This window comes from Beta vulgaris, chromosome 3 (assembly GCF_026745355.1).
Source record: "Beta vulgaris subsp. vulgaris cultivar EL10 chromosome 3, EL10.2, whole genome shotgun sequence".
NCBI classification, from domain to species: domain Eukaryota; kingdom Viridiplantae; phylum Streptophyta; class Magnoliopsida; order Caryophyllales; family Amaranthaceae; genus Beta; species Beta vulgaris.
Genome location: NC_079204.1, coordinates 16,756,770 through 16,770,327, shown reverse-complemented (window position 1 = coordinate 16,770,327; position 13,558 = coordinate 16,756,770). Strand labels below are relative to the sequence as shown.

The window sequence follows — 13,558 nt, the reverse complement described above, 5'->3', positions numbered from 1 at the left end:
TTATTATTTATTATTATTATTATTATTATTATTATTATTATTATTATTATTATCATCATCATCATCATCATCATTATTGTCCTCATCATCATTCTACTTAATTAGAAGATGATTGTAAGTGGCGCTTGTTGTCATTGTTAATGATGATGTATAAACGTTCTTTATTAAGCAGTACATTATTAGAAAAATATTTAGTGACATAACAAATTAAACCATAATTGTACAATGATGTAACTTCCAAATGAAACAATAGATAATCTAAGAATCTAAGATTGACGTCTAACTCTATGGCTCGTCAAGCTGTCATTCAAGCTAGAAGTAACGTTATCACGAAGTGTTGTCATTTCTTCAGTTGACGATTCTTGTACACATTGTGGGGGATTAACTTCAATATCTCCAAGTCCCTCAGAAGGTACGAAATTAGGATCTTTGTCAACAAGTCTAAAAGTGGGATCACCAATTTTGCTTCGTCTAATGTAATATTGTAATGCGAAACATGAGGAAATTATTCTATTTTGGTCTTTGAGTGAGTATTTAGGCATTTTGTCTAATATTTTCCATCGAGCTTTAAGAACTCCAAAAGACCCTTCAATGCAACTTCTTAAAGATGAATTAGCACGATTGAAGACTTCTTCACCCCCCCCCCCACACTTGGATCTGCACCACGAGACTCTGATTGATGGTATCTTGTCTAAAATAAGGATGTTGTGTGGATAGCTAAAACATTGTTAGTGAACCACGTTAAATTCTTGTGTCGATTGTTCTTTAATTCTTTGTTGTTTCATTGTGTTCGTTACAACAAACTGATATCAAGGGATCTTCTTTGTGGGCACAAGGTGCATGATCTGGTGTTCTGCGAGCATTGTGTGTTTGGAAAATTTCATCGCAACAAAGTTTGCAAAGGTTGTTCATAGGACAAAGGACACACATGATTATATCGATCTATTCTGATTGTTAGGGTCTTTCTCGAGTTAAATTTATTGGGGGTCACATGTATTTTGTGTCTATGGTGGATGATATTCAAAAATTGAAGAGTCTTTTCAGTGCCAAGTTTGAGATGAAGGATTTGGGCGCTGCGCTAAATATTATGGGGATGGATATTTATAGGGAAAGATATCAGAGGAAGATTTTCTTGTCACATAGAAAGGTTACATTCCAAAGATATTATCAAGGTTTAGCATGTCATCAGCTAAACCTATATATACTCCTAGTGCTTCAAATACACATCTGTTTTATGCTCTTGCACCGCAGTTTGATGCTGAGAAGGACTATATGTCTCGAGTCCCATATGCTAGTGCAGTTAGAAGCTTGATGTATGTTATGGTCTGCACTAAACCTGATCTTGCACATGTTGTTAGTAGGTTCATGGGATAACCTGGGAAGGAACACTGACAAGCAGTAAAGAAAATCTTTCGTTACCTTATAGATATGTGTGATGCTGATCTCATGTATGAGAATGACACAATGTTTAGTAACTAGTTAATCTCTCTGATCATGATTATGCTGAGATGTTGACAGTAACGACTGGTTATGTATTTAATCTTGGTGGTTCTGCTGTTAGTTGAAAGGAAACTTTGCAGGCTACAATTACTTTGTCTACTACTGAAGTAGAGCACCATGACGTCGATAGAAGCTGCTAAAAAAGGAATACGGTTAAAAGGATTAGTTAGTGATCTTGGTCTACATCACGATCAGGCTATTGTATATCGTGACAGTTTGAGTGTAATATGCATAGCCAAGGATCAAGTTCATCATGAGAGGACTAAACACATTGATATATATGAGATATCATATTCTGAGAAGTGAGAAGAAGAATAAGGTGATGAAAGTAGGTACTATCGATAATCTTGTTGATATGTTCACCAAGTCGGTTCCTCGTGGCAAGTTCCAACATTGTTTGGATTTGCTAAATGTTGTAATTAATCTGTTAATCTAGGCCCTTAGGGGGACTATAAGGCAAGGAGATTTTGGGCACATATGGCTATTCTTTGTGACATCCGATACAATATGTATCTGTCATCTTCTTATCTGTTTTACGGCAGAGAATTCAAGTCATGGTGGAGATTTGTTGAACTATATCTTGAATTAATTATCTGGCGCAAGGATTAATCAAGCACGGGGTTCTCCCCTATAATTAACTTTTGCCTTTAGATTTTGAAATATATACTCTCTCTCCTAAAGCTAATAAAATTAGTTCTCCATACTGTGTGAGTGTAGCTGGCACATTGTTTGTGAACATGTCAAATTCTTGTGTCGATCGTTCTTTAACTCTTTGTTGCTTCATTGCGCTCGTTACAACCACTTCGGCAAAGGTTGTCTGTTGATTTTGCAATGTCGGTTGGTAACAGAGAAGAAGAGCAAATGAAGAAAGTAAAGCTTCAAAATTGCTTTGGATAAGGGTGAACCTCCCTACTTTAGACATGAAACATGCTTCCCAATGGTGGACTCTTTGTTCTATTTTTTTATAATCTACTTAAAGTTAGATTTCATTGGATAATATGAGTTAAAATACACAATGCTTAATTGAGAAGGCCATATCGTAGTATAAATCTCAAGGCACCAATATGGAATTACTGAATCCGAGTGAAAAATTAAACTAGTATAAACTTTAAGTCACTAATACAGGACTTGATGTATATGGGGATATAGGCCTTTGAGTATGATACATTATAGGAACCAAGGATCCTTGGTTCCAATGGTATGGCTTCCTATATCCCACATGGGAAACCAAGGTTCAAATCTTGGTGGAAGCAAAAATTTAAATTTTGTTGGGGGATTTTGTTGGGGGATTAGGGGGAGGGGGGGTTTGGGGATTGTTGGGCCTTTGGTTAAGTGACTCTGTGCGAGAGCAGCCCAGTGAAAATTCATTTTACCACAGGTTCTCGAAAGGGAGCCCAAACAAAATGATAGATTATAGGAAAGAATTGAAAAGAATAAAAGAGAACACACACACACACACACACACACACACAAACTAGTTGCTTAAGGCAACAACTACCCAATTTTTCACCCTTAGCTTGAACCACCAAGATAAGATGCCTAAAACTTAAACAAGCTACTAAGCACACCTACTCAACTCACCTCACACCTTCACAAAGCCTTTAAAGTGATTAAGATTTGGAACACAAAATCGAAGATCCGATAAAAAGCTGAAATAAAGTTACTCTTGTTTCTTTTGTGTATAACTCTCAAAGTTATATTAAAATATGATTTTCAAGCTTACATACATCCCCTATTTATACTACTATGATGACATAAGAGATGGCATCATTTACAAACCAAAAAGTATTAAAAATTACAAGAGAAAGTAAAATACGACTCCTAAATCGCCCAGCTGGACAGTGTGAACAAAAACCACCTCAAAAGTGGTGTAAATGGCCACCTCTTGTGCTGAAACCTATATGGATAGAAACTAGAATTAAGGTGGGTTACAACCAAGGTGGAACCACCTCGAAAAGCCACGTAAAAGTAACTGCCCAAATCAGGTCAATATCACTGCTAGTGCTGCTAGTTTTGCCGCCTTTCTTAAGCCACTTTCTTCATTTGTGGGTAAGCTCCTAATTGATTGTTCTTGGCTGCTTTATAAGCTTTATGCTTCACCAATGAGGTAAGCTATCTGGTCAAGCATCAAAAATTAAATAAAAACTCCAACCAATAAGCTTTTGACACCCAAAAATAAGACTATGCTAAAACTGGATGAAGAAGGTGCTTGTTCCGATTTCTCTTCTTCTTAATGGTCATGTGAGTTTTGTTAGGCTTAACCTATAACCATTCTAGGGTAGTTATTAGTGATCAAGCTCATGAATTGAATCTCTCTTGGCCCTTGGATGAGATGATTAGCTCTTGTAGATGCTTCTGCATCATAACTAGGCACCAAAATTAAATCAGTGCACCATTGGCAATATGAAACTATAATTATGTTAAACATTTGGAAACTAAAAGTGAAAATTTTCCTATATAAATTATCATACAAGACCAATTCAACATATTTCATGGTGAAACGAGGATGATTACATGATCTAAAGGAGCCACTTATAGCAAAAGTGACCATGTTAACATAAGATGTGACCTTTTGTCAACAAATTACCTCTTTAGTTTTACAAATGACCCATTTAACTTAAACAATGACCCTTTTATAACAAAAAAATAAGGTAAACTTACACAACCTTTATTATATAAACAATCTTACACAAAACTTGCTAATCTTCCTAATTCCTATTAATATCTTCTAAATGTCTTTTAATAAATTAAGCAAACTTCTAGTATTAAGATTGTCTCCATTACTTATTTACTTTCCATCAATTTCCATCCCCAAGAGTAAGACCCCAACCATTAATTTTAAGAAATCGACTATTCATTTGTTTTAAAAACAAAAAGAAATGGTGAGGATCCCAACTCGAACTTCCTTGATACCCTAGAACAATAATTACAAAGGAAAAAAAAACTACTAAAACTAGTGACATTTTCTCTCTCTCCAACTTCTTTTCTGTGGCTGTGGACACAAGAAAAGCAAACCCAAGAGCCGAACAAAAACAGCAGACGCAAGAAATCCAACAATGGCTCTGAATCTCATTCCTGTTTCCACTCCATTTCAATGTAGTAGATTACCTTCTTTCTCTTCCCGTCAAATGCCTGCTCTCAGATCTCCCAAGTTCTTCATGGCCTCTACTCTCAGTAGCTCTTCTCCTAAGTCAGTTTTTTTCCCTTTATTTTTCTTGATTTTCTTTATTTGATTGATTGAATCTCTCTTCGTATGATTGTATTAATCTGGGTTTCTCTTATTTTTGTTGATAATCTGTGTTTTACAATAGATGGGTACTTTGATCTTCATGCTATGACTTCTTTGATGCAATTTGTTGATTTAAAAATCATTTTCTTTTTTAATTTTATAGTCTTGATCTTGTTAATTTTGCATTATTAATGTTGATTTCTCAAGTGGGTATCTCTGAAATCCATCCTTTTCAATCTGGTGTTTGTCAATGAGCAGTAGATTCACTGCAACTGCAACTTGTTGCTTTCTGATGCTTTCTTCTGATCTTGTTATTTATTATTAGTAATAAATTTATTATATTTCCGTAAATATTTATATTTTATTTTACATATATGTTTTTCCTCATTGTTATGTTTTTCAGTGATTATTTATTATTATCATTTTCTTATATAACGACGGACTAGTTTTTTTTTTTTTTTTTTCCTTTGTAGTGATACCATAGGTGTTAAAATTTTAGTGGTTGGGGGGGTTTGCTCTGATTTGTCTCCCCTGAGTTCTCTGTGGTCATTGTACTTTAACATGAAGCACGAGAAATTGGTTTATTATTTATTTATGTTTGATGTCACTTTTTGGTAGTTGGGGATCAAGCTGGAATTTTTTTTTTGTTTTTCATTTGGTTGATAGAAGATAATGAAGGTAGATATTTCATGTAGACAGCACCAGAGATGAAATCTTGACTTATGCAGCTAACCCGGATCTAATGGGATCGAGGCTCTGACATTGTTGTTGTTGTCATTGTATATGTGTAATTTTCATTGTTATGTCATTCTTGCTTGCTTTACAAATTTGTTGAGGCCTTGGTTTGAATCTTCCACCAAATGGGTTGTAGAGGTTGATACATTGATTCTGTCCTATATGATTAAGCACATCATGGTTGCCTTCTTGGTGATTAGTTGTGTACTTGTTTAAGTAACAAGTAGAATGTTTGGGCTTATACAATAGGATGTTCCGGGGATCTTTTAGTCCTCGGTTTTCTCTAGGGAATATATTCAATAAAACTATGCCCACTCCTTGAAGACGAGTATATATCATTTAGGAAAGTTTGTTAGGGAAGTAGAAAGAATGATCAGCATTCAATGGTCTATGTGCTTACTGGAAATCTAAACAACACGTCCCCTACTTCGATAAGATAACAAAATTTCCCTTATTTTACAATTTTGCTTTCTCTACAGTGGCCTTTGTTGAAAAAGAAGGATACTTGCACATAAGGTCTGATGTCCAGCAGATCATCTGAAGTGAAAAACTAAAGAACTACTTTCTATTAGTCACTGATATCCTGTAACAACCTGCCGAACCTTATAATTTCCTTGTCTTCTATGTGAGACTGAGAGGACTTACTAAATTCTACTTCTACAATATATTTAGTTTGTAAGGCCTGCTATTCTGATGGACTCAGCTTCCCCTTTCAATTCTATTGTTTAGAGTTATCCGAGATCTTCTTGAACTGCTTTAGATTTCGTGGACTCTGGATTTAGATATAGGAGGCTCATGTGATTATTATAAGAATATCTCTTTGTCTTCTCTTGCTTTATGCCAAGCAGGCCAGGAGTTAAATACATAAGTGAAGATTAAAAAAAAAAGCAAGAAAAAAAGCAAAAGAATTGCATATAGTATATGTTTAATAGACATAGGGACAATCATAGAATAAAGTGTTGTAATCAACGTGCAGATATCAGAGAGCAGTTCAACCAATGAACATAATTTTGAGGTTTTCAATAGCAATTGATAGACCAAAGTAAGAGAACAAAAGAATTGGATTCAACTATCTGGTTTAAGATTACAAGACATTTGACCCAGATAATTCACTTGTTGAGTCTTTTATGCCAATGATCCAGTGGTTTAGATGGTTGAGCGAGCCATATATGTTGAAATGGGAAGTTCTTCTGTGGACAACGGAAACATTGTGAGGGGAAGAAACAAACAAACAGAAGTTATGGTTGAAAATGCTGTGCTGATCCTATAAGTTGTGTATAATTGCAATAGAGACTCGCGTTTATCTTAATATTCTAGTAATTAAAGTGCCTATTCTAAAGGAAGGTGGATATGATACTTCCGGTTGAGACATGAAACTCTTATGGGTAGTTGTAGTCACTCAATGGGTAGTTGCTCCTGTGAAAGACATGAATCAAAAGCTTATTGTGTTTATTGTTAATGCAATTTACATACTTAACTACAGTTTTGCACTAGTGTCAGAAATGTTGATGGACTTTTGATTCTCATATATAGTGGTATCAGGAAAATGAGCTTATAATTTTCCACTTGACCCCTCTGGAGGCTCAATGCCATTTAAGTCTAGATCATGGACTAGTTTAAAGTAGGAAGAATCACATGTTTGGGTTAATATTTTTCCAGATCTTGGGGGTAATTTGCTTATTAGGCCCACAAGTATGTTTATTGTATTCGGTAATTCTTCCTCAGCTTGTCCAATAGAAGGAGAAGAAGAATGAGGCATTGTTTTGTTAAGTAGCCATTCTTGTTCTAATGTGCATGTCTTGTGAATACTAGGACCTAGAGAGATGGTTAATCTTTTTGGAGGCTCATGCGGTAAGCTAAGGTGCAAACTACTTGTTTTTCTTAACTTGGTTGTCGTTACTCGTTAGGATCTTGTCCGGATTCTGTTATCTAGTTGCTGGTTGGTGGTAATCATTTCTAAAGAGACTTAAGCCATTATGATTATAAAATAATGATTTCTCGGCATTCCCTTTTCGTTTCTTAATGTCTTCATTTGTGGTAATTACAAAGGTGCTTCAGCGCACACATTTCACTCTTACTAAATTGAAAGGCATGCTAGCATTTGGAATCTGATACAAGTATAATATTCTGTTTTCTAATCTATGGTTTATTCAATTATAATGAATGTGTGATTTTGTTGTTTGTATTCATTCTAAGAAGTTACTTTTCCTCATTGTAGAGAAGTGGAAAGCACGAAGAAGCCTTTTACCCCTCCACGTGAGGTGCATGTGCAAGTAACTCATTCCATGCCACCAGAAAAGATAGAGATATTCAAATCCCTGGAAAGTTGGGCGGAACAGGACCTCCTGGTCCATTTGAAGCCTGTTGAGAAATGTTGGCAGCCTCAAGATTTTCTTCCTGACCCAGCTTCAGAGAGTTTTTATGATGAGGTCAAGGAGCTCCGAGAGAGGGCAAAGGAGATTCCAGATGATCTCTATGTGGTTTTGGTTGGGGATATGATCACAGAAGAAGCTCTTCCAACTTACCAGACTATGATTAATACTTTGGATGGAGTCAAGGATGAAACGGGTGCAAGTCCTACTCCATGGGCTATTTGGACAAGAGCATGGACTGCCGAAGAAAATAGGCATGGTGATCTTCTCAATAAATACCTTTATCTTTCTGGTCGTGTGGACATGAAGCCAATCGAAAAAACGATCCAATATCTGATTGGGTCTGGAATGGTGAGATTATTTTCTCCTAAATTCTTGATTTCAAAATTAGCGAACTGCATCCTGCATATCAAAATATAAGAATAAAGGACGGTTTGTTGAAGTCATTGAAATGTTCTTACTAATAAAAAAATTAAAGTTCATCTAATATCTACATGTTTTTTTTGGACTTGTACTTCATTAAGCTGGGATAGAAATAGTAAGATAAGTGAAAGGTTTGGACAGTTTGACGAAGTTCATTTAAGTGTTCTTACTATTGTAGGAAAATATACCAATATAATCTTCTTCTTAACCATCTTAGGATGTCCCAAAAGATCTTCCTGTTACTTAAAATGGAAAAAGGTTTCCCTTCCCATGTGCACTTTGGGCCTCTTCTTCTTACTTTCCTTTTCTTTCTCCATCACATTCATATTAGCTCTTTTTCTTTCACAGGTCTTAGCACTGGAGTTTATTTGTTTACTTTTAGCCCTTAGTCTGTAACAGAAAGATTATTTGGGAAATAATAGAGGCTGGTATCTTAATGTAGTAACAGTGACCTTTTGTTCTTTGTGTGTGTTTTGGGAGGGGATAACAATATGGACTTTATCTTTGGAAAATGATGTTTCAATTATTATGTAACTGAACAATCTGTTTTGGTATATGATCTACTCATCTTTATATGAAGCGCAAGTGCTGCTTAGCTCCATGTATGTGCTGGGACATGTTTGAAGTTAAGTTAAAAATTGAAATTAAAAAAAGCATGAACTTAGTATTAATTTCTCAGAAACAGCCTCTGTACCAAATTTTTTAGACTGGCTAAGATAAGATATTGTACATGTGGATACTTTTGTGAATTGTGAAGATATTATTAGTTAAGCTTGCTTATGTGCCTTTTCGTAGGTTCTATGCTATTTCAAACCTTTATATAGCATTTTGTATTACCCTTTATAAAGAAACTTTTTTCTCTTAGCTTGCTATCTTTTAGTTTGATGTGTGAAGCTATGCTTCTCTATATATTCTTTCAGTTTTTTTATGTTTTCACACTTGACCTTTTATATCGATGTGGCCGCAGGATCCTAGGACTGAAAACAATCCTTATCTTGGTTTCGTATACACATCATTTCAAGAAAGGGCAACCTTCGTTTCCCATGGCAACAGTGCAAGGCTTGCCAAAGAGTGTGGCGATGTCAAAATGGCACAGATATGTGGCATTATTGCATCAGATGAGAAACGCCATGAAACTGCTTACACAAAGATAGTGGAAAAACTCTTCGAAATCGACCCTGACGGAACAGTTCTTGCTTTTGCTGACATGATGAAGAAGAAGATCTCTATGCCAGCTCACCTCATGTATGATGGCCGTGATGACAACTTGTTTGATCATTTTTCAGCTGTTGCTCAGCGGCTTGGAGTCTACACCGCCAGGGACTATGCTGATATATTGGAGTTTTTGGTGGGCCGTTGGGAAGTTGAGAAGCTTACTGGGCTCTCATCAGAGGGGCAAAAAGCTCAGGATTATGTATGTAGTTTACCCCCGAGAATCAGAAGGCTGGAAGAGAGGGCTCGGGAGAGAGCTAAGCAATCACCTTCTATGCCTTTCAGTTGGATCTTTGATAGACAAGTCAAGCTTTGAGTTCTTAACGCCCGAAATCTATCTATTGAATTTGCATGCTCTGCTTGTGGCAGAGGCGTGGTCATTAGAGGTACGTTGTCTTTCATGCTGATGATCCAGTAGACGTGCCCGTGACATAAACTGGTTTTTTAGAGGGAATCTAGTTGGTTGTAGATACGTTTGTTTCTTTTCTTTTTTTTTAATCTTGAACTTTTGGTATGATTGGGGGTAGCAGACATCTATTTTGAACTTTAAATGGATTTATAGGTCCTATTGTATGTGTCCTCTGGTCTTTTGTTACTAAATAAACTCTAATATGGCAATTTTGATATGTGATGCTTTTAGCGTATTACTTTGTTGCTCTTCTCGGTTGCTTTAATTTTTGTTTGCTTGACATCATTAAAGACGCAATGTTTTAGTCCTTACTCTGTACGTGATCATTGTAGGACTTTGAGGCATTCTGTAATGGTCAGATTTTGTATTACAGAATTCTTCTGGCGCATGACATGTTTATATCATATTTTGCATGGGTAAACCACAAATAAGCAATACTGTGTTTTTCTTTTGGTGCTAAGGAGGGGCAAAACCCCAAAAGTTGAGCAATACTGCAAGGAAGAGTTGATATATTTGATAATGTATTCTTTATACCTTTTATACCATACGAAATTATTATTTTTGAATAGATAAAGCCCAACTAACTGTCTTAACAGCCGGGCCATGCATATTCTAGCATCCAGCTTCGGTGTTACGCCCACGGCACCTACCATTGTTGACACCAATTATTTATGGATGATATGTCATTCTTCTGGTGTTATTGAAGCATCATGGCATTTTCGGGAATTCGAATTGCATTGATGATGGAGGTTAATTTTGGTCCAAAGTTGGGACATCAATATTACCAAAGCTTTTTTGGTCTTATATTTGAGTGTATGTTTGCTCGCCAAATTTGTGATAGTTATGGTTGAAACCAGAGGAGAGGGAGTGGTGGTGGCCGTGGGTTGCAGATGAACAAAGTTGTATCTCAAAAGGCAAAGATATCAAATGATAGAAGTATAGTCTCCACTCTCTAGGTAAGATTTGTTAAGCTAGGAAGATGAGAGAAGCTAATCTATTGAGATCAATTGAGGGTGTGCCTTTGCCTTAAATAATAAGTTCAAGATTCAATAAGTTCAAATCAGGTCTAATACAACACTCAAAAATAAGTTCCAATAAGGGTCAATCACGCCTAATAAATCCAGTTTAGATAAGTTCATATTTTTTCATGTGAAGAAAATGCACCTTCAACTCTACTCTTATTTTTCGTAGCACTATGCACCTTAGGGGTGAGTAGAAAAACTGGGTACCCAGTTCCAAACCCAGAACCGGTTGGACTCGATGGGTTCGAAATTGGAACTGGTCCTGCTGGGATCGGGTCTGGTTCCATATCTGAGGAATCAATTGCAAGTGGTTCCAATTCTGGGTAGTAAAATTTTGGACGCGGTACCACTGGGTACCCGATAAATCTAGACACTTGACGAAATCAGGTCTCAGACTAAGTAGCTAGTGGAATTTTTTATGTATAATGAATAATTTAGTCTTAAAACTTATGCTCGTCAATAGAAGTTTGGCCGAAATTATTTCAAGGGATACTAATACATATATGCTATGATTCTGATTTTAGTCTTTATTAAGCTTAACAATAAAACAATTTAGCTTTTGAATGCCATTGGGTACCAGATACCCAATACGAAAATCAGTTCATACCGATTTCAAGACCTATTCTAGAAAGTCACATCTAATCAAAATCGACATTACATCACACTTCCAGAGAACTGGGTACTCGGTGTTGGAACTGGTCCTAAATGGTTCCAAGACCAATTCAAGAAAATGAGGACCTGGTCCAACCAATTCCAATCCCAGTTCCAAATTTTAGGAACGGGTTATGACGGGGTCTAGGTCTGATTCCCGAAATTTTGACCGGGTACTAGTTGTGATCACCCCTAATGCACCTTATAAGACACTTATTTTTGGGGATTGTTAAACATCTCCAAAATTACTTAATATTGCCTTGGTCCCACCAAACTTTACTAACTTTACCCTTCCTTTTTTTTCTTTTCTTTTTCACAACCACCACCTCCATTCTCACAACCACCACGCAAACCACCACCGAGGCCACACACACCACCAACTAAACCATGCATAACCACCAACGAAACAAAAAAAATTACCCTTGTTTGGCGGAAACGTCTGGCCTGGACGTTTCCACCATAGCGGAAACGTCCAGGCCGGACGTTTTCGCGGTGGACAAGGGTAATTTGGTTTATGCGGTTTGCTCATGGTGGTTGCAGGGGTTGGGGTAGGGGGCTGCTGCAAGGGGTTGGGGTGGGGGGCTGTTGGTGAGGGTTGGAGGGTGGGTGGGGTGAGGGCCTGTTGGTGGGTGGTGGAGGAGGTTGCTGTAGGGATAGAGGTGGTAAATTGGGAAAAGAAAAGAGAAAAAAGGAAAGGGTAAAGTTGGAAATATTTGGTGGGACCGGGGTGCTTTTTAAGTAATTTTGGAACAATATTTAACATTTTAGTTATTTTTTTTTTGGTATGTCGTGACACCTACTATCATCCTCCGACTATTAAAGCAAGTTTTCAGAAAGCTTGATCAAGACCCGTACATGTCCTTGCTATCCACCAGGCATCGACCATGATTAAGGCATGTCCTCTCTCCTCCACTTGACTGCACAAAACCTTGGTCATATGTCGTTCAGTGAGGACAAAACTTAGTACTACTTGCCTCATTAGCCTTAAATGCAAATCGTCAAGTGAGATGGCTCATGGTTTATGGGGTTCTCAATTAAGTTTGATGCTATTAATCCAGCAGCTGCAGAGTTGGTTACAATCAGAGAAGGTCTCTCACTGGCCAAGGATCATAATATCAGCAGATTAGAGGTGGAAACTGATGCTCAGGCGCTGAAGATCATGATGGACAGGGCGGAGAAATATCCCCACCACCAACTAAACGTAATCATTTGTGACATTGTTAAGCTATTGAAATCTAACTAGATGGTGATCTTCCTCCATGCTAAATGTGATGTCAACATGGTGGCTCATAAGCTAGCAAGGTTTGGGATGAACATGGAGGTCGAAAAAACCACTCATACTTTTCCTCTCCAATGTATTATGCAAGAATTGGTGAATCTGATGGCTTAGGTTAATTGTTGCAGACCTTAATTTTGAATATTTTGGATTTTTGCCGTCTGGATAATTTTGTTAATGTTCATTCCAGGTATGGCCTGCTATAAAATAATGGTGTAAATTGCTAATATGCTAATATATTCCCTATTTTGTGTTTAAAAAAAAAAGGAAAAATTGACAATAGAGGTCTGAACTTTGGGTGATAATTTTTAAAAGGTCTAAACTATTGATTAACCTGTGTAGGTCCCAACTTTAGGGGGTCTTAACTTTTAGCGGGCCTTAGTGACTTAAAACTTGCTTAATAGGTCATCACCTGTAAAACTTAGGTCACATCAGAAGGGTTAATTGAGGAAGGGATGTAGGAACTAGGTGAGATTTAAAAAAAAATCTTCAGTTTTAAGTCATCGAGGCCCGCTAAAAGTTAAGACCCCCTAAAGTTGGGACCTACACAGGTTAATCAATAGTTCAAACCTTTTAAAAATTATCACCCAAAGTTCAGACCTCTATTGTCAATTTTTCCAAAAAAAAACTATTAACGAAAAAAAAGGAAATGGTGCCATCAACAAAAAATTTACATATTGTTACAAAGTACAAAGAAGGGGAGGGGGGATTCGAACCTGTGACCTATCG

General features: G+C 36.8%; 1 protein-coding gene across 1 annotated transcript; it reads left to right on the top strand.

The window, feature by feature from the left end:
- The first annotated feature begins 4,361 nt into the window (after positions 1–4,361).
- Positions 4,362–10,125, top strand: LOC104889011 (stearoyl-[acyl-carrier-protein] 9-desaturase, chloroplastic). The gene is made up of 3 exons (XM_010674137.4): positions 4,362–4,690; positions 7,683–8,187; positions 9,227–10,125. The coding sequence occupies exons 1-3, from the start codon at positions 4,557–4,559 to the stop codon at positions 9,785–9,787; spliced, it is 1,200 nt and encodes a 399-aa protein (XP_010672439.2). The 5' UTR covers positions 4,362–4,556; the 3' UTR covers positions 9,788–10,125.
- Positions 10,126–13,558: the final 3,433 nt, after the last annotated feature.